Source organism: Salmo salar, chromosome 20 (assembly GCF_965601325.2).
Source record: "Salmo salar chromosome 20, fSalSal1, whole genome shotgun sequence".
Taxonomy (NCBI): Eukaryota; Metazoa; Chordata; class Actinopteri; order Salmoniformes; family Salmonidae; genus Salmo; species Salmo salar.
In genome coordinates this window covers 22,068,890-22,090,531 of record NC_138310.1, presented here as the reverse complement: position 1 = coordinate 22,090,531, position 21,642 = coordinate 22,068,890, and the positions used below count along the sequence as shown (strand labels likewise).

At 42.3% G+C, this 21,642-nt stretch overlaps 2 protein-coding genes across 2 annotated transcripts in view; one reads left to right on the top strand and one right to left on the bottom strand.

The window, feature by feature from the left end:
* Positions 1–693: 693 nt before the first annotated feature.
* LOC106579899 (uncharacterized) lies at positions 694–4,130 on the top strand. The gene is made up of 2 exons (XM_014160251.3): positions 694–1,174; positions 1,632–4,130. Exon 2 carries the CDS (start codon positions 1,663–1,665, stop codon positions 2,971–2,973), a length of 1,311 nt encoding a protein of 436 aa, XP_014015726.1. The 5' UTR covers positions 694–1,174; positions 1,632–1,662; the 3' UTR covers positions 2,974–4,130.
* Positions 4,131–16,065: 11,935 nt separating this feature from the next.
* The window catches only part of LOC106579900 (hemicentin-1), an 83,394-nt gene continuing 77,817 nt past the window's right edge, over positions 16,066–21,642 (bottom strand). The window contains exons 76-81 of the mRNA XM_014160253.3: positions 21,444–21,569; positions 21,184–21,312; positions 20,782–21,075; positions 20,463–20,582; positions 20,224–20,350; positions 16,066–17,927 (exon numbers count right to left, since the gene is read on the bottom strand). Coding sequence (XP_014015728.2) covers positions 17,543–17,927; positions 20,224–20,350; positions 20,463–20,582; positions 20,782–21,075; positions 21,184–21,312; positions 21,444–21,569 — 1,181 coding nt within the window. The 3' untranslated portion in view covers positions 16,066–17,542. The remainder of the gene's footprint in view (positions 17,928–20,223; positions 20,351–20,462; positions 20,583–20,781; positions 21,076–21,183; positions 21,313–21,443; positions 21,570–21,642) is intronic.

The window sequence follows — 21,642 nt, the reverse complement described above, 5'->3', positions numbered from 1 at the left end:
AAGGTTAGGGACCTGTTAAACTCTGAGCGCTCGCACACACACACACACAAATAATAGAACGTGGCATCATTTGAAAACTACATGCTTTGTCTTTTTGGAACTCGAACTTAAATCTTACTGCTGTCAATGTCATAAGAATATTACTGCTGGCAATAAGAATCTACTTTTCTAACTCTCAACAGTAAATCGAAAACGGTCGCTTATGTCTTAGTTGCTAGGGCCGGCCCTGAGTAGCGATGGGTATTCCGAGTCTTTTTGATGAGCCGGACTTTTGGATCCATTCACCTAAAATAGCTGTTAATTTGGCGCCCAAATGGCTCTTTGTTCAGTGCCTAGCCTCCCAGTTAGCAATGAGCACTTGGGAGACTGGAGTCCCTCCAGAGTGGTCGCGCGCTGTGTGTCAGCTATGTTGGCCATTTCCTCATTCACGCGGCGCCGGAGATATCCCGCTTTGTCAAGCTGCAGCTGTGCTCCTGCCGTTCACGTGCAGTTTTCAAATCAAATGTATTTATATAGCCCTTCTTACATCAGCTGATATCTCAAAGTGCTGTACAGAAACCCAGCCTAAAACCCCAAACAGCAAGCAATGCAGGTGTAGAAGCACCTGCATTGGTAGATTTTCCTCACACATCCCACCCCCTTCAACCGCCCTTCTCCCTACCGGCGAAACTACAGCTGCCAATTAGAGGCAATAAGCTTTTAAAGCATCAAGCCAGTAGTATGCCTACTTCTTGTCACCCGTTATTTTAATGATTATTTAAGGTAGGCTACATGGGAAAGTACTGTAAATGATTCTGTGTGTGCGATAACGACGGCCAGCCCTGGTCATATGGATCCACTGGTGACGAGTGCTTAAAATGAAAAATAGCACATCTCGAATGTAAAGCCTAAAAAGTGGACTACCATTATGTCAGATCGTGATATGTGAGTTCAAATCAATTTTAACCAGACGGAATTATTAGATCGCCTGCAAAAAAAGGAAGATTATTCAAGCAGTAGCCTATAAAATCAGGGAGCCAATTGAACGGCTCTTTCACAGATGCGATTCGGTTCTTGATCCATTGAAAAAGAGCCGTTCGTTCGAGAACGACCCATCACTAGCTCGGAGTCCACCATGTGGAGACGTTGAAATATGAAAGCGTGTGTCACCTGCTAAGAAACATCAATGAATAAGGTATGTGGCCTACGCATTTATTATTAAATGGGACATTTTGTATGTTTGATTGTTTTGGTTAATTTGATCAACACAATTGTAAATACATTGATTCCTCGAATTTATGTTAGGCTACGCTGATAAAAAAGCATATGTAGCGCACAACTACCTTATTACGTTTAAAATCTGTTATTATAATTACCAGTGTTTCCTCATAGTTAACTTCATCTGGAAATAAAGCGCTCGTATTATTACTGCACTGGAGTGAAAACATTCTGTTGATGCGCATCCCATCGAAAAAAGCCTAATTTGGAAAATTCTACATTTTTTTAATATGGATGTTGCAGTGTTAAAATATTCACATCCGAGTCCGCAAATAAAAAAACAAGGACAAAGTTGCATTGGTTAGCTACTGTATATATATAAAAAAAAAAGAGAACTTGAGCTCTAAACAATAAACGATGTCTTCCCCCAATAGGTCTGGTCTGGAATCACAGAGCTGGATTTTGATGGACATAGCCTACAGTATGCTGAAATTTAAATTTGGTCTTCTAATATTCTTTGCAGTGGTATGTTTATATTGGACATGGTCCATATATATCAAATTGAATACAAACAAATACCCTGCAAAAATACATTGGCAAATTCTCATAAGTGATCAAACAATAACTCAGATTAAAGACACAACGCATTTAATGGTGTCTGCCTACAAAGACCACAGAGTGGATGGAGCAATCCGCATCATTAGTATAATCAGAAGAGATGATCTCCAGCCACTTCATTGTTTTTTATGTGGTGGACATGGCTGCTTTCCTGCCTCAGTGGCACAGGTGGAGATGCACAGCGACCATTTTGGATTCCCCTTTGTGACCACAGATGTGCTGTGCCAGAGTCCATCTATGTATAATGTGACACATGTCACTATATCAATACATTCAGATATCAAAGCCACCCAAAACCAGCACTTCCTGTCCATACAAAACAATGATCTGAGAGAGGAGAAGAGATTTCCATACAACTTTACAGTGTGCATCTCCAACCTTTTCGGGGGCTACAACAATGTCCTGCAGTTTGTCCAAACTATGGAGATGTACAAACTCCTTGGGGTGCAGAAAGTGGTTATCTATAACACCAGCTGTGGTCAGGACTTGGAACCAGTGTTAGTTCACTACAGGGAAGAGGGTATACTGGAAATAGTAGAATGGCCGATTGATCAGTTCCTCAACCCATCCAAAGGCTGGAGGTTTGAGGAGCACAAAGGAGATCTCCACTACTATGGGCAGCTGACCACTCTGAATGAATGCATCTATAGATACATGTACCAGTCGAAGTATGTACTTCTTCATGACATTGATGAGATCGTGATGCCTTACCAACATGCCAATTTGCATCTACTGCTGGAGGACCTTCAACACCAGCACCCCAGAGTAGGAGTCTTCGTCATCGAGAATCACATATTCCCCAAAAACCATTATGAAGACAGTGGCAAGTTCAAACTGCCACAATGGAGGGACATTCCAGGGATTAATATCCTGGAGCATATTTACAGAGAACCCTCGAGAGAAGCTGTTATCAACCCTACCAAACTGATTGTCAACCCTAGACATGTAGTACAGACATCTGTTCACTCTGTGTTGAAGACTTTAGGGGAGACCTTCTGGGTACCACCTGATGTGTGTCGGCTAGTACACGTCAGAGTTCCCCTGCAAGGGAGCCTCACTAAAGATCAGCTGCTTGTGGACAAAAAGCTGTGGGAATATGAAAAGGAGCTGGTTCAAAATGTTGACAACACTTTAAGGAAATCTGGACTGTTGCTTTGATGATGCAAATCTGATTTTGACATTCTTTTGTCATTTTCGTTTCTTGACATATGCATAATAGTCTGTTTTGCTCTAGCCAAGCCTTGACGACTCGTTAGAAGGTAAAGGTCAACCACCTCCTAACTCAGCAGAAAATGACTGCGCGATGAAATGAATGGGAGTGAATGGACAATTACTGCATTATGATCGTCCCTGATGTTTTCCTGAGCTTTCCAATACCTATCTGATGCATTTCAGACACTCCAAACCATACTTCCTTCTGATTTATTTTTGGCCTATCTTTTTTGCTATGTATTTGTGTTATTCAGTGCGCTGCTATGAGTTCAATGTTTCATAACAATACAAATAAATACATATTTGTTTGTTATACCCCCAGGAGTCCTAAAATAAAACAGTAATTACATGGACCATCTAGCTATCTTTAAACAATTCCATATGTTAAGGTAGTAAATATCAGACAAAAATGGCTTAGATTCTCAGTTTTGACACTTTGGTTAACTCTGTCATTTATTTGACAAACCTGTTTTTAACTTGTCCCAAGGACCTCCCCTTGTGTATAAAAAAGGTGCCGTTATATTAAAGGATGTAAAGTTTAAAGCCAATTATTCAGCAATTATCAATAATTTACTGAATAATTAGTAACATTCATTTCAATTTGACATTTGTGTATATGGGTGTGTACTATTACTGTTTGTGAGAGTGTATCATTATTTGTTAAGTGACTTTGAATTGAAAAAACATTGAAAATATATTCATCTGATTCCTCTCTTCCTGTTTCAAACACCCGGAGGTGGACTGGCCATCACAATTCGGTCTCAAGGAAAAAATGGATTTACCAGCAAACAAAAACTGCTAATGTGTATTCACCATCAGTTTATACCCACATGCATTTATAACTGTCACTTTAGTGTTAGTTTCCATACATTTTGCCTCATTCCATTACATCTTTCTTTCCTCTGTCACGTTCGTGTGATTGTTCCTGTGGTTCGATGCCAGATGGGCTGGTCCATTTTTAGCCCAATGGGCCTGTCTCTTTTTTTTGTGCAAAATGGTAATTATCTTTTTAATACTGAGACCTTAAGGAAAAACAATATATACTAGCAAATGAAAAACTAGTGTATATAATTTTTTTTATACAATAAAAGTTTTAATTGACACATTTTGACTCTGACTTATTTCTACTTTATAGATTTTGAAACCTGGGATGACTCACAATGACTGACTTGGCGGTGAATACTTAATGATGGTGACTCAAGATTCAAAGCTCTTTGGGGGTAATTCTGACGAGTTAAGCATGCATAAATGGTCCTAATTCCCTTTTTATGCACTTTTCTCTCTACGAGTATTATGACCTTGAACTTAAACATGAGAATAGCATGCTATTCACCCGATATTTGTTTGGGGTGGAGATCAAAGAAATTAAGGTGTTTCTACAGATACGCCATATTCTGACCTTGACTTAATTCCACCACCTTTATGCACGATGAAAAGGTGAATATGTTCGAGAAACCTGTCGGTTCCAAGTGGAACAGCACTACTTTAATTTTCCCGATAGAAATAACACCATTCTCCATGCACTGTAGTTTACAAATTGATAAGAGCTATTGATGAGTTAAGTAAATTGAAGCTGTTTGGATAAGGGGATTGTAAATATATATTACAATTATTCTGAAACCAGTCATATGGCAGCAAACTGAAGCATATCAACAAAACTTTTCCACATCGGAGTTTATGAAATGCTGGCCTTATAACTTGCAGGTATTATATTTGACCCAAGCTATAGGCTTCTGTAGCCATGCGCAAATGATAGTATAGCGCCAAAACCTACCAAGTTGATTTATGATTTCTAGAATGTTTTAATTATATGCACAGACTACTTTTTACAATTTGTATTGTGCTAAATATTAGCCACTATCAGTAGCCAACGTCAGTTATACCCACATACATTTGTCTGTCACTAGATTTTATTGTTGTTCATCATTCCATTACATCGTTTACTTTTCTTTCCTCTGTCACATTTGTGTGATTGTTCCTGAAGTTCGGTAGCAATAGTGGATCATATGGATAACTTGTGCAATAATTTAGGTTATGTAGCCTATTTGAATCATTATGCAACACATAGCAGTTTAAAACCTGTTAGGGCTAGGGGGCAGTATTTACACCGCCGGATAAAAAACGTACCCGATTTAATCTGGTTACCACTCCTACCCAGTAACTAGAATATGCATATACTTATTACATATGGATAGAAAACACCCTAAAGTTTCTAAAACTGTTTGAATGGTGTCTGTGAGTATAACAGAACTCATTTGGCAGGCAAAAACCTGACAAGGTTTCAGGCAGGAAGTGGCCTGTCTGACAAGGTGTCGTTCTTCTTGTCTCTGTTTATTGAAGAGTGAGGATCTTAGCTGTCCCGTGACACTTCCTACGGCTGCCATAGGGTCTCAGAAGGCGGCAAAAAGCGGAATCGTGGCTTTGCAGGCTCTGGCTGAAAAAAAAGTAGCGCGTTTGGGTAGTGGCTGGTTACAGTACTGTGAGACTCAGGCTCGTGCCCGCGTCGACCGAAAGCTTTGTTTACTTTCCTCTGTTTAGCTAAATGGACATTCCCGGTCGGAATATTATCGCTTTTTTACGAGAAAAATGGCATAAAAATGGATTTTAAACAGCGGTTGACATGCTTCGAAGTACGGTAATGGAATATTTAGATTTTTTTTGTCACGAATTGCGCCATGCGCACGACCCTGATTTACCATTTCAGATAGTGTCTGGGACGCACGAACAAAACGCCGCTATTCGGATATAACGATGGATTATTTTGGACCAAACCAACATTTGTTATTGAAGTAGCAGTCCTGGGAGTGCATTCTGACGAAGACAACAAAAGGTAATTAAACTTTTATAATAGTAAACCTGATATTGGTGAGTACTAAACTTGGTCGGTGTCTAAATAGCTAGCCTGTGATGCCTGGGCTATGTACTTAGAATATTGCAAAATGTGCTTTCACCAAAAAGCTATTTTAAAATCGGACATATCGAGTGCATAGAGGAGTTCTGTATCTATAATTCTTAAAATAATTGTTATGCTTTTTGTGAACATTTATCGTGAGTAATTTAGTAAATTGTTAGCGAATTCCCCGGAAGTTTGCGGGGGGTATGCTAGTTCTGAACGTCACATGCTAATGTAAAAAGCTGGTTTTTGATATAAATATGAACTTGATTGAACAAAACATGCAGGTATTGTATAACATAATGTCCTAGGGTTGTCATCTGACGAAGATCATCAAAGGTTAGTGCTGCATTTAGCTGTCTTCTGGGTTTTTGTGACATTATATGCTAGCTTGAAAAATGGGTGTCTGATTATTTCTGGCTTGGTACTCTGCTGACATAATCTAATGTTTTGCTTTCGTTGTAAAGCCTTTTTGAAATCGGACAGTGTGGTTAGATTAACGAGAGTCTTGTCTTTAAATAGCTGTAAAATAGTCATATGTTTGAGAAATTGAAGTAATAGCATTTCAAAGGTTTTGAAAATCGCGCCACAGGATTCAACTGGCTGTTACGTAGGTGGGACGAATTTGTCCCGCCTAGCCCAGAGAGGTTAAAACCTGGAGCCTGGTGCACAGTTCACGACGACTGGACCATTGTCAGCACAGTTCCATGATTAGTGAGGATTATTAGGGTAGATTTATAGGACTACTGTTCAACCCCATTGTACACTTTTCTCACCTTCCAATATTTCATGGATTGAACAATTTGAATATGGCAACTTTCAGGATGAACCAAACCATTGTATTTTTTATTCACCAATATATTTCGTGCTTAAAGTTTTATTATTATTCATAAATACTTTCCTAACGCTAAATAATATAAACTCAGCAAAAAAAGAAACGTCCCCTTTTCAGGACCTTGTCTTTCAAAGTTAATTCGTAAAAATCCAAATAACTTCACATATCTTCATTGTAAAGGGTTTAAACACTGTTTCCCATGCTTGTTCAATGAACCATATACAATTAATGAATATGCATGCACCTGTGGAACGGTCGTTAAGACACTAACAGCTTACAGACGGTAGGCAATTAAGGTCACAGTTATGGCAGTCGTGGTGAGGGCAATAAATTGCAATGTCCGTACGGTGAGACGCCTAAGACAGCGCTACAGGGAGACAGGACGGACAGGTGATCGTCCTCGCAGTGGCAGACCACGTGTAACAACACCTGCACAGGAACATATGGTGGAAAAATTTTAAGATTGTTATAATACTTTTATTGCATGAAATGGTTGTTTTATTCAACAGAGTATTCTATATATTGTGTGTGTGTGTGTCTACTGAGGATGGGCCTCTGGGAGATAACACTGACAGGAGATTTACCATGTTTTTTGGGTGACAAAACCTAAAGAGCATTCCAGAGCATGAGTTAATGTTTGTTCTATACGGGGCCAGACACTGGTCTCTACACAATGAAAACTGTTGACACAGCAGATACCTATAATAAAATAGCAGACAGTATCTTTCACACAAATCTTAACCTTGAGACCCATTCTATATATCTGTTGTTCGTCATGTAGGTTAAAAGGGGTGTATCTTGGCTATAAAAAGACCTTTGTACTTTTGTCTCGTGGCTCTCAATGAATCATCTGAGCGTGAATCGTCGACCAGCCATCATTATCGTAGAGCACTCAATCAATTCACTTTATATGCGTGCGTTGTATTGACCTGCCCCCTTATTAAATGATTAAAGATTTAGTTTAAGTATAACTCTGACTTGTGTGATAAGTTTACTATCAAATGAGGAGAGACAAAGAAATTAACCACCCCAATCGGTACATCCGAACATCACACCTGCGGGACAGGTACAGGATGGCAACAACAACTGCCTGAGTTACACCAGGAACGCACATCCTCCTCCCTCATGTGGTACCCTTCCTGCAGGCTCATCCTGATATGACCCTCCAGCATGATAATGCCACCAGCCATACTGCTCGTTCTGTGCGTGATTTCCTGCAAGACAGGAATGTCAGTGTTCTGCCATTGCCAGCGAAGAGCCCGGATCTCAATCCCATTGAGCACGTCTGGGACCTGTTGGGTCGGAGGGTGAGGGCTAGGGCCATTCCATCCAGAAATGTCCATAAACTTGCAGGTGCCTTGGTGGAGAGTGGGGTAACATCTCACAGCAAGAACTGGCAAATCTGGTGCAGTCCACGAGGAGATGCACTGCAGTACTTAATGCAGCTGGTGGCCACACCAGATACTGACTTACTTTTGATTTTGACCCCCCCCCCCCCCCCTCTGTTCAGGGACACATTATTCCATTTCTGTTAGTCACATGTCTGTGGAACTTGTTCAGTTCATGTCTCAGTTGTTGAATCTTATGTTCATACAAATATTTACAGATGTTAAGTTTGCTGAAAATAAACGCAGTTGACAGTGAGAGGACGTTTCTTTTTTTTTCCTGAGTTTACAAATTCAGAGTATTTTTTTAATCTACCACTTGGTGCTGAAAATTAGATGAATATGCTTGTATTTACTTGGGCCTGGACGATACCAGTATCGCAATGTTTTTTCCATGGCAAAAATGAAACAGGAAGCAGACCAACTCTTTGGCCCTTTAAAAAAAACTGCAGGATGTAAAATCATGTGTGCTATAGCTTGGAAAACAAATAAATGTGATTCTGGATGACAACATAATGTTTGTTCCAAAATTAGGTCTGTTTTCCTAAAGAAGTTAAATCCACTTCGTGTTTTGTTTCCTTGCCATGATACGAACAAGTATCACGATACTGGTATTGTCCCGGCCCTAGTATTTACATGGCTTTCTTTAATTGATCTCTAATATTCTGAACTATGCTCTCCATATATTCTAGTGAGTATGAGGATTTTTTTTATTAATGGTGTGCCTAATTTTAAAGGGATGGCTTTAGATAAATGTAGTGAAAACTCAACTGAATGAAAACTCCATGAGAAAATCTGTTGACTAGCAAGTGGGAGGGTTTTCAGCAGTTGAATAAAATGTATTCAGCCCAGGGAGCCACGCCTGCAAAGCCCGTTAAACACCTGCATAAGGTAAGTCTGAATAACAACTACTGAGCAGTGTGTAGGAAAGGCATGCGTAGGAAAGGTGTACATTTCCTAAGTCTGAATCGGGCCTCATATAGATAAATGTACTGAAAACCACATTGAATGAAAACCAGCTATTGCTGATTTAAACATAGGGTACACATTTGCCAATATAGAAGCCAAACAGCTCCAATGTTTTTGATTGGATTGGTCTGACACTGCCAGAACTCTTTCAATACAGTTTTTTTCTAAATGCTTAGACACTAACAGTGATTCTTGAAGCACCATCTCTGAAATCATTGACACTTGTAGCCAATGCATTTACCAACGGTGCCAAACGGAATGCACGTTCGCTGCATTACTCAGTTTGTAATTTTATAACACACTTTTTGCAAAACTGTAAACAACTCGCTGCTTTACACTCAGTTTGCAATTTAATAACACACTTCTAGCAAAACTGTAAACATTAGTCTCTACATTGCTACACTATTTCGCCAATTGCCTTTCCACATTGATACATGTGAAAACACTTTTAGATAATGAGTTCACTTACAAATCAGAGCTTGAGCACTATAAATAGGCCACAGTAAACATTTGGTTTGGACAACAATGGAGGCCAATATTGGACAGAAAGTAAGAAGGATGAGAACTAGAGAACGAGGAGGTGAAGAAGTAAGAGGAGGAGAAAGAGGAGGTGAAGTAGGACAGGGAGAAGGAGAGGATGGGGAAGAGGAGTCAGGAAAACAATAACTGATGAAATCAGAGCGACTGTGGTTGATCATGTTGTCAACCATGGGATGAGCATGAGGGAGGCTGGGCAATGAGTTCAACCAAATCTGAGCCTCTATACTGTTGCAGGTATCATCTGGATATTTCGAAATGAGAACCGGTAAGTAACTGTAAGTGCTGTAGTCTTACTGGTACAGTAATATGCACTGAACCTTCATGAGAAGGATCTATCACTAAAACCATTCAAATGTTTTTACAGAACTGCAAGAAAACCAGTATCTGTTGGAAGAGGTTGACTGTTCACCCCAGAGCAGGAGACCCACATTGTAAATATGGTCATTGCAAATAACTGCATCAGACTCAGAGAACTGCAGGACCACATAATGGCAGATAACACCATATTCCAAAATGTCAAGAGTGAGTCTCTGTCTCGTCTACTGAAATTCATTAGAATTAGGATGAAGCAGATGTACAGAGTCCCTTTCAAAAGAAACTCAGACCGTGTAAAACAACTGAGATATGAATATGTATCTATACTATCCTATCATTGGTACTGGATCTGGAAGTGTATTGTACTACATCATATTGACTGATCCCTGTCTTTTCATACTGTGCTACATTGTTTTGTCTTGTCTCTTTCAGAGAGTCATGGAGCTAGAAGCAGATGCAGTACATCATGAGCTAATGTTTGTGGACGAGGCAGGTTTCAACCTTGCAAAAACAAGGAGCCACGGCAGAAATATCATCGGACACCGTGCCATAACCAACGTCCCGGGACAATGTGGTATTAACATAATGTGTGCGGCTATTAGTCAAAACGGCGTCCTTTACCATCATGCAATCCTAGGCCCATACAACACTGCACACATTATCACATTTCTGGACACCCTCCACAACAGACTAATCCCTAATGACCAGGGGCCAGAGCAGCCCAGGTACGCTATCATCTGGGACAATGTTAGTTTCCACCGAGCTGCTGTGGTCCGCAATTGGTTCACTGGTCACCCACTTTTCATCGCACTCAATCTCCCCCCATACTCTCCGTTCTTGAATCCTATTGAAGAATTCTTCTCTGCATGGCGTTGGAAGGTGTATTATCACCATCCCCAACAACGCATATCCCTTCTACAGGCAGTGGAGGAGGCTTGTGGAGACATCGATCAGGGGTCATGCCAAGCCTGGATACGCCACTCCAGGTGATACTTTCCACGCTGCCTAGCTCAAGACAACATCGCATGTTATGTGGATGAAGTCTTATGGCCAGACCCACAAAGGTAAGATGTAGCCCCAAAATAACATGTTATTTTTTTCTAGCACAAATGTTTGTTTTCTTCTACTGCGCTTTTGCTGTTTGAGGAGTGTTAGAACATTGAGAAAAAAACAAAACTTTTCCCCCTTATTTGTATTGATGGTGTGTTTATGTTCGGAATGCACATCCATACTTTACACATTTGGATACCTGTGTGTATGTGTGTTTACTACATGTATGACAAAACGTTATTGCAAACTGCTATACCCTGCACACAGAAAAAGAAAAAGCCACAAGTGTTTTTCATTTATACAATCAGTGGGTAATTGGTGCTTAGTGTGCTTATTTAAATTATGGTTTGTGTGTACTGTATTGACGCAAAAACACACATTTTTTAAAAGAGTTCGAAGAGTTTTGCAAGAATTGTTTGCTTTTGTAAGAGATGTATAATGTTTTACTGGTTTGGTGTAAGGTTTTGTGTGTAGAGTTTTGCAAAAATAGCCTATAGTTTAAAAGATGGTGCCTAAACAATCAGAACAAAACTGTAATAGGTGGAATATGTCTAATGATAATACAAAAAACATTTATTAAAATTATGCAGATAACAAAACCAATTTAGCCCGGTTTCCAAAATACATAATCTTTGTAAAATATTAGCCACATTTTCCCAAAATGTGCCAAAAACACTATTCATATAAAACTGTTTTTGGTCAGTATTTGCATCCTTAATTTCTATATTTTATTTTCAAACAATACAACAATGTATCTATAATATTCCTAAAGGGATCGTTTGCTGGTTTATAGTGATTATAATGCTAATAGTATGCCATATTGTTAAATATAAAATATGTCTTGAATCCTGTCTTATATACACTGCATTCCATCATAACAAACCGCCTGATGAGGGGATCAACTTATACAGTACCAGTCGAACGTTTGGACACACCTACTCATTCAAGGGTTTTTCTTTATTTTTACTATTTTCTACATTGTAGAATAATAGTGAAGACATCAAAACTATGAAATAACACATATGGAATCATGTAGTAACCGGAAAATTGTTAACAAATTAAATATATATATTTTTTGAGATTCTTCAAAGTTCTCCAACCAGCTTCATGAGATAGTCACCTGGAATGCATTTCAATTAACAGGTGTGCCTTGTTAAAAGTTAATTTGTAGAATTTCTTTCCCTATAAATCTGTTTGAGCCAATCAGTTGTCTTGTGACAAGGTAGGTGTGGTATACAGAAAATAGCCCTATTTGGTAAAAGACCAAGTCCATATTATGGCAAGAACAGCTCAAATAAGCAAAGAGAAACAACAGTCCATCATTACTTTAAGACATTAAGGTCAGTCAATCCAGAACATTTCAAGAACTTTGAAAGTTTCTTCAAGTGCAGTCGCAAAAAACATCAAGCGCTATAATGAAACTGGCTCTCATGAGGATAGCCACAGGAAAGGAAGACCCATAGTTACTTCTGCTGCAGAGGATAAGTTCATTAGAGTTAACTGCAGCCCAAATAAATGCTTCACAGAGTTCAAGTAACAGACACAATTGTTCAGAGGAGACTGTGTGAATCAGGCCTTCATGGTTGAATTGCTGCAAAGACACCACTACTAAAGGACATCAATAATAATAAGAGACTTGCTTGGGCCAAGAAACATTAGACCGGTGGAAATCCGTCCTTTGGTCTGATAAATCCAAATTTGAGATTTTTGGTTCCAACCGCCTTGTCTTTGTGAGAAAGCAGAGTAGGTAAACGGATGATCTCCACATGTGTGGATCCACCGTGAAGCATGGAGGAGGAGGTGTGGTGGTGCTTTGCTGGTGACACTGTCTAGTGATTTTGTGCCTTGAATTTTAGAATTCAAGGCACACTTAACCAGCATGGCTACCACAGCATTCTGTAGTGATACACCATCCCATCTGGTTTGCGCTTAGTGGGACTATCATTTGTTTTTCAACAGGACAATGACCCAAAACACAACTCCAGGCTGTGTAAGTGCTATTTTACCAAGAAGGAGAGTGATGGAGTGCTGCATCAGATAACCTGGCCTCCACAATCACCCGATTTCAACCCAATTGAGATGGTTTGGGATGAGTTGGACCGCAGAGTGAAGGAAAAGCAGCCAACAAGTGCTAAGACTGTTGGAAAAGCATTCCTCATGAAGCTGCTTGAGAGAATGCCAAGAGTGTGTAAAGCTGTCAAAGGCAAAGGGTGGATACTTTGAAGAATCTCAAATATAAAACATATTTTGATTTGTTTAACACTTTTTTGGTTACTACAGTGAGGGGAAAAAAGTATTTGATCCCGTGCTGATTTTGTACGTTTGCCCACTGACAAAGAAATGATCAGTCTATCATTTTAATGGTACGTTTTTTTGAACAGTGAGAGACAAAATAACAACAAAGAAATCCAGAAAAACACGTAAAAAATGTTATAAATTGATTTGCATTTTAATGAGGGAAATAAGTACACTGCTCAAAAAAATAAAGTGAACACTTAAACAACACAATGTAACTCCAAGTCAATCACACTTCTGTGAAATCAAACTGTCCACTTAGGAAGCAACACTGATTGACAATAAATTTAACATGCTGTTGTGCAAATGGAATAGACAACAGGTGGAAATTATAGGCAATTAGCAAGACACCCCCAATAAAGGAGTGGTTCTGCAGGTGGGGACCACAGACCACTTCTCAGTTCCTATGCTTCCTGGCTGATGTTTTGGTCACTTTTGAATGCTGGCGGTGCTTTCACTCTAGTGGTAGCATGAGACAGAGTCTACAACCCACACAAGTGGCTCAGGTAGTGCAGCTCATCCAGGATGGCACATCAATGCGAGCTGTGGCAAGAAGGTTTGCTGTGTCTGTCAGCGTAGTGTCCAGAGCATGGAGGCGCTACCAGGAGACAGGCCAGTACATCAGGAGACGTGGAGGAGGCCGTAGGAGGGCAACAACCCAGCAGCAGGACCGCTACCTCCGCCTTTGTGCAAGGAGGAGCAGGAGAAGCACTGTCAGAGCCCTGCAAAATGACCTCCAGCAGGCCACAAATGTGCATATGTCTGCTCAAACGGTCAGAAACAGACTCCATGAGGGTGGTATGAGGGCCCGACGTCCACAGGTGGGGGTTGTGCTTACAGCCCAACACCATGCAGGACGTTTGGCATTTGCCAGAGAAAACCAAGATTGGCAAATTCGCCACTGGCGCCTTGTGCTCTTCACAGATGAAAGCAGGTTCACACTGAGCACGTGACAGACGTGACAGAGTCTGGAGACGCCGTGGAGAACGTTCTGCTGCCTGCAACATCCTCCAGCATGACCGGTTTGGCGGTGGGTCAGTCATGGTGTGGGGTGGCATTTCTTTGGGGGCCGCACAGCCCTCCATGTGCTCGCCAGAGGTAGCCTGACTGCCATTAAGTACCGAGATGAGATCCTCAGACCCCTTGTGAGACCATATGCTGGTGCGGTTGGCCCTGGGTTCCTCCTAATGCAAGACAATGCTAGACCTCATGTGGCTGGAGTGTGTCAGCAGTTCCTGCAAGAGGAAGGCATTGATGCTATGGACTGGCCCGCCCGTTCCCCAGACCTGAATCCAATTGAGCACATCATGTCTCGCTCCATCCACCAACGCCACGTTGCACCACAGACTGTCCAGGAGTTGGCGGATGCTTTAGTCCAGGTCTGGGAGGAGATCCCTCAGGAGACCATCCGCCACCTCATCAGGAGCATGCCCAGGCGTTGTAGGGAGGTCATACAGGCACGTGGAGGCCACACACACTACTGAGCCTCATTTTGACTTGTTTTAAGGACATTACATCAAAGTTGGATCAGCCTGTAGTGTGGTTTTCCACTTTCATTTTGAGTGTGACTCCAAATCCAGACCTCCATGGGTTGATAAATTGGATTTCCATTGATTATTGTGTGATTTTGTTGTCAGCACATTCAACTATGTAAAGAAAAAAGTATTAAATAAGATTATTTCTTTCATTCAGATCTAGGATGTGTTGTTTAGGTGTTCCCTTTATTTTTTTGAGCAGTGTATTTGACCCCCTCTCAATCAGAAAGATTTCTGTCTCCCAGGTGTCTTTTATACAGGTAACGAGCTGAGATTAGGAGCACACTCTTAAAGGGAGTGCTCCTAACCGCAGCTTGTTACCTGTATCAGAGACACCTGTCCACAGAAGCAATCAATCAGATTCCAAACTCTCCACCATAGCCAAGACCAAAGAGCTCTCCAAGGATGTCAGGGACAAGATTGTTTTGGGGTCATGACAATGACCCAAAACACACGGCCAAGGCAACAAAGGAGTGGCTCAAGAAGAAGCACATTAAAGGTCCTGGAGTGGCCTAGCCAGTCTCCAGACCTTAATCCCATAGAAAATCTGTGGAGGGAGCTGAAGGTTCGAGTTGCCAAACGTCAGCCTCGAAACCTTAATGACTTGGAGAAGATCTGCAAAGAGGAGTGGGACAAAATCCCTCCTGAGAGGTGTGCAAACCTGGTGGCCAACTACAAGAAACATCTGACCTCTGATTGCCAACAAGGGTTTTGCCACCAAGTACTAAGTCATGTTTTGCAGAGGGGTCAAATACTTATTTCCCTCATTAAAATGCAAATCATTTTATAACATTTTTGACATGCGTTTTTCTGGATTTTTTGTTGTTGTTATTCTGACTCTCACTGTTCAAATAAACCTACCATTAAAATTATAGACTGCTCATTTCTTTGTCAGTGGGCAAACGTACAAAATCAGCAGGGGATCAAATACTTTTCCCCCCTCACTGTAGATGATTCCATATGGGTTATTTCATAGTACTGATGTCTTCATTATTATTTTACAATGTAGAAAATAGTCGAAATAAAGAAAAACCCTTGAATTAGTAGGTGTGTCCAAACTTTTGACTGGTACTGTAGCTGGTGAAGTATTCAATTCTTAGGTTTAAGGGACAAAATAGTTTATTGTGGTATAGGGCCTACTGAAATATGTACTGTATTAGGTACTGGCTGCTGAGGGTTGTCGAGGGCATCAGCAATGGTCCAAAATCACCAATTGCATAATTTCTATAAAATTTGTCAACGAGCCACTGAACTAATGGCTACAAAATGATTAGGTAACATATTTCATTAAATAGCTTGTCAGGTTAGAGACAGGAGTTGGAACCCGTTCAGGGAACAGAACTGACAACCAAACGTTTTCTTTTTTTGTTGTTAAGAACTCAGCCTGGCTTTAAACTTACTCTTGAAAGTTGTCATAGTAGAGTGCACAAGGTGCCATTTTGAAATTGGGTAGTGCATCATCAGTTCCTCTTGTCATGTTTGTAATTCCATTCCACAGTATTCCGCAAAACGTTTTTTTTTTTTTTTGTGTAGGATACATTTACAACAGTTCAAAACTTTGGGTTGATGTCAGAAATTATGTTACGAATATCTTAATCGCTGTATATAAGTTATGAATGTTCCTTTTTGCAAAATACATTAATGGTCTAAGGGGGTGAACAATGGAATAAGTGTTGTGGTGAATGTATCACATAGCTGCATGTACCTTATAACAGGAAATTGATGCTCTGATTGCTTGTCGCAGTCCACCCCTGCAAACACCCACTAAATGTGGTTCTCCACTTGCAAATTATCTTTGATTTTGGGGTGTGTTTCCATGTATAATACTAATTGAGTATGCTTTTGGTTTACAAATGAGCAGTTCTAGTTCAGCACAATGTCTTTGCTACTTCCTCCCCTCCATGGTTTTTAACCCTGCACCTTTGAAACACATTTAGAAAGATGGATGGCTAAATCAGAATACTACAGTCTAATGACTAAACCGGTTTAAGCAGAAAGGGACATTTTCTCTGATGTCCATATTGTGGCCCTACTACCTGAGGCCAACTCCATTCAAAACAGATTCCGATAAGTGCAATCAATCTCAAACGGTCTTGTACTTCCTGCTTAAGATGGTTTAGTCCAGGCCAGGTGAAGCAATGTTTTCTTATCAATTTGTTCTTGCAATGCAAACACCATTTGCCTTACTGATTCAACAAAGCTGTCAAGTACCTTCAGAATAGCACCTTATAGCTGGTTCAAGAGACAACAATTACTTGAAAAATGATAGAAAAACACTTGGGATAAAATAATATTGCCACACCTGTAGCATTATCACAATGTAAATAACTACACACCATTCTAATGCTACAGGACCATATTTGGAGTGTTCATTGTAATGAATCCAACAAATCTTATAAAAGGTCAATTTCTTTACAATAACAGATTTTGGCAAAATTGTGTCCCCACAGTTTAAGATCCATTTCAATACAGTTTACTTACTGCACCAGAGATGGGGGTCCAAATATCCATGAAATCCTTAGTGTTAATACTGTTTGCCTTGTCTCATGATTAGTGCTTTCTTGGCTTGGTTAGCACGCTCTGTCTCACAGGCCTCCAGGCTGTGGGCCTGATTCTACAGAGGTTGGTGAAGGAGGGGTCAGTGGCCTCTCAGGGGCACACACAGTCAGTTCCAGCCTCCAGCTGGGGGGGGCTCATCTCAGTAGGGGTATCTAGAGATGGAGATGTAGATGATGAAGATGCTCTGGTATGTGATGCGGCCCTGTGTGGAGAGGGTGGTGGCCTGCACCCCCAGACGCACCAGGCCTGACCTCTGCAGGGGCCGCAGGGTGAAGATGATGCCCCTGCCTGCCTCGTCCCTGATGCCAAACATCTGCCCCCCTGCCCCCTCCCCCCCCTCACTGCCCTGCTCCAGAATGGTGAAGGATGTTATCTCCTGCAACACCCCCCCCTCCGAGAAGGCAGACAGGCGCACCACGTTGTGATTGGCTGGGATGCCCAGGGGGAGGGTCAACAGCTTGTACTGCAGTAGCAGAGGGGAACCCCCAGAGCCACAGTCCCGAGAGCAGGGTCTGTAGCACGTCCTGCCATGGAGAGAGAAGAGTCAACTGTTACACTTTCAGAGGTATTGATACCGTCTGTTATCAGCTGGCTCCAAAGGTCATTGACATACTATATCTAATGAACAACACAACCACAACAACAATTACTTTATGGTGGTGTGAAGATGTAACTAAGGTAAGTACAACATGACCACCTTTAGTCCACACACAGAGACATGTACAAAGCTCTCCCTCGCCCTCCATTTGGCAAATCTGACCATAATTCTATTCTCCTGATTGCTGCTTACAAGCAAACATTAAAGCAGGAAGCACCAGTGACTCAATCAATTAAAAAAAGTGGTCAGATGAAGCAGATGCTAAGCTACAGGACTGTTTTGCTGGAACAGACTGGAATATGTTCCGGGACTCGTCCGATGGCATTGAGGAGTACACCACATAAGTCATTGGCTTCATCAATAAGTATATGGATGACGTCATCCCCACCGTGACCGTACGTACATACCCCAACCAGAAGCCATGGATAACAGGCAACACCCGCACTGAGCTAAAGGCTAGAGCTACCGCTTTCAAGGAGCGGGACTCTAACCCGGAAGCTTATAAGAAATCCTGCTATGCTTTCCGACAAACCATCAAACAGGCAAAGCATCAATACAGGACTAAGATCGAATCGTACTACACCGGCACTGACGCTCGTTGGATGTGGCAGGGCTTGCAAACCATTACAGACTACAAAGTGAAGTACAGCTGAGAGCTGCCCAGTAACACAAGCCTACCAGACGAGCTAAACTACTTCTATGCTCGCTTCGAGGCAAATAACACTGAAACATGCATGAGATCACCAGCTGTTCCGGAAGACTGCTGTTCCCTGAAGCCGATGTGAGTAAGACCTTTAAACAGGTCAACATTCACAAGGCCGCAGGGCCTGACAGATTACCAGGACGTGTACTGCGAGCATGCGCTGACCAACTGGCAAGTGTCTTCACTGACATTTTCAACCTCTCCCTGTCCAAGTCTGTAATACCAACATGTTTCAAGTAGACCACTATAGTCCCTGTGCCCAAGAACACTAAGGTAACCTGCCTAAATGATGGATCCTGGACTTCCTGATGGACCGTCGCCAGGAGGTAAGGGTCGGTAACAACACATCCGCCACGTTGATCCTCAACACAGGGGCCCCTCAGGGGTGCGTGCTCATTCTCCTCCTGTACTCCCTGTTCACTCATGACTGCATGGCCAGGCACTACTCCAACACCATCATTACATTTGCTGATAACACAACAGTGGTAGGCCTGATCACGACAACGATGAGACAGCCTATAGGGAGGAGGTCAGAGACCTGGCCGTGTGGTGCCAGGACAACAACCTCTCCCTCAACGTGATCAAGACAAAGGAGATGATTGTGGACTACAGGAAAAAGAGGACCGAGCGCGCCCCCATTCTCATCGACGGGGCTGTAGTGGAGCAGGTTGAGAGCTTCCAGATCCTTGGTGTCCACATCACCAACAAATTAACATGGTCCAAGCACACCAAGACAGTTGTGAAGAGGGCACAACAAAACCTAAGAATTTGGCATGGGTCCTCAGATCCTCAAAAGGTTCTGCAGCTGCACCATCAAGAGCATCCTGACTGTATGGCAACTGCTCGCCCTCCGACCGCAAGGCACTACAGAGGGAAGTGCGTACGGCCCAGTACATCACTGGGGCAAAGCTTCCTGCCATCCAGGACTTCTATACCAGGCGGTGTCCGAGGAAGGCCCTAAAAATTGTCAAAGACTCCAGCCACCCTAGTCATAGACTGTTCTCTCTGCTACCGCACGGCAAGCGGTACCGGAGCGCCAAGTCTAGGTCCAAGAGGCTTCTAAACAGCTTCTACCCCCAAGCCATAAGACTCTTGAACATCTACTCAAATGGCTACCCTGGACTATTTGCATTGCCCCCCCCTTTACACCGCTGCTACTCTCTGTTGTTATCATTTATGCATAGTTCCTTTAATAACTCTACCTACATGTACATATTACCTCAATTACCCCGACTAACCGGTGCCACCGCACATTGACTCTGTACCGGTACCCCCCTGTGTATATTTTCGCTATTGTTATTTTACTGCTGCTCTTTAATTACTTGTTACTTTTATTTCTTATTCTTATTTGTACTGCATTGTTGGTTAGGGGCTCGTAAGTAAGCATTTCACTGTAAGGTCTACACCTGTTGTATTTGGTGCATGTGACTAATACAATTTGATTACAAAAATACCCAGGAAACGATCTGTCTAACCACACATTGCAAACACACAGTGGTGTTTTACTGAAGCTCCATACCCTGGACTTCTTCCTTTCTGATAGGATGCAGGGCAGGGCGTGTCCAAACACTGATATCCTCCACGAGTGTTGAAGCACATCTGGTTGTGTCCACACTGGATGCCTTGTACTGCACACTCATCAATGTCTGCAAGCATCAGAAAGGAAACTCAGTATCTGTGCGTGTTCTTGGCAATGTAAACCTAATCGTGGTGGGTGGTTTATGTAGTGTTTATGTGTATTGTTTGTTTTCTCCATACCTCTGCAGCTCCTGCTGTTGGGTAACAGCTGGTAGCCTGTAGGACAGAGGCACTGGAAACTGCCTATTGTGTTCCGACAATCATGTTGGCATGGGTTCCTCAGCAAGCACTCATCCACATCTGTACAGAGACCGATGACACAATGAGGTGAGCAAGACGCACCAGACTCAACTCTCTTGCTTGTGGCCTTTGCTTACAGACATTCAAGGAAAATGAGAAGCTGCAAAGCTTTATCTCCATCTTGTCCACAAACACAGATGCCAATTATATGACTGAACGGGACTCCTACTACTTCGGGGGGGGGGGGGGGACGACTCACCGACACATGTGCCATCGCTGTTGGTATAGCCTATGGGGCAGCTCTGTCTGGTGATGCGGGATACCCCATGATGCCGAGAGAGAATGGGCCTACCCAGCGATGACACCAGCTGTGGGCGCAGTCTTGCCCTGACGCGGCTACCGTTGGAGAAGACCTGTCCTCTCTCTAGACCAGCACAAGAGCGCCCATCCCCCGTTAACACAGTGCCTGGTGGGCAGAGGCACCGGAAGCTGCCTGGCACGTTACGGCACTGGTGGGCACAGGGGCTTGGCGTCTGTAGGCACTCATCAATGTCTGAAAGGCAAAACAAGACTCAGACACTACTTATAACAAGATTTTATTGGACAGTAGCATATTGTTTAGTGAAGCAATACATGTCTATGCCAAAATGAAGTGTCTTACCCAGGCATGGACGGCCCACCCCCTGGGACTGATAACCTCTGGGGCAGACACAGCCGTACCCTCCTATGGTGTTCTGACACATCTGGCTGTAACGGCACAAGTGGCTTCCATCCTGGCATTCGTCCACATCTGTGAACCACAATGTTGGTAAACACAGGGCATACTGTAATGGTAGGATCAGCATTCTCACACCACAAACCTGTACCTGCGTGCAACAACATTCAAAGTAAAAGATGGGTGAAGTATAAATGGCATCATACCCACGCAGGCCCCATTCTCTCCCATTCTCATGCCAGCTGGGCAGCTGTCGAAACACTGGTAGCCTCCCTCTGTGTTGCGGCACTGCTGGTGAGCTGGGCACACATTCCTGCTGCACTCGTTGATGTCTGTATACAAACAAACATAAAGGGTTAGAGATCCCACAATTTAAATCACTGCTTCCATATGATACTGGTATGA

Bases quoted from the DNA above. Each gene is read 5' to 3' on its own strand.
- LOC106579899 (XM_014160251.3), top strand. From the start codon at position 1,663: ATGGACATAGCCTACAGTATGCTGAAATTTAAATTTGGTCTTCTAATA.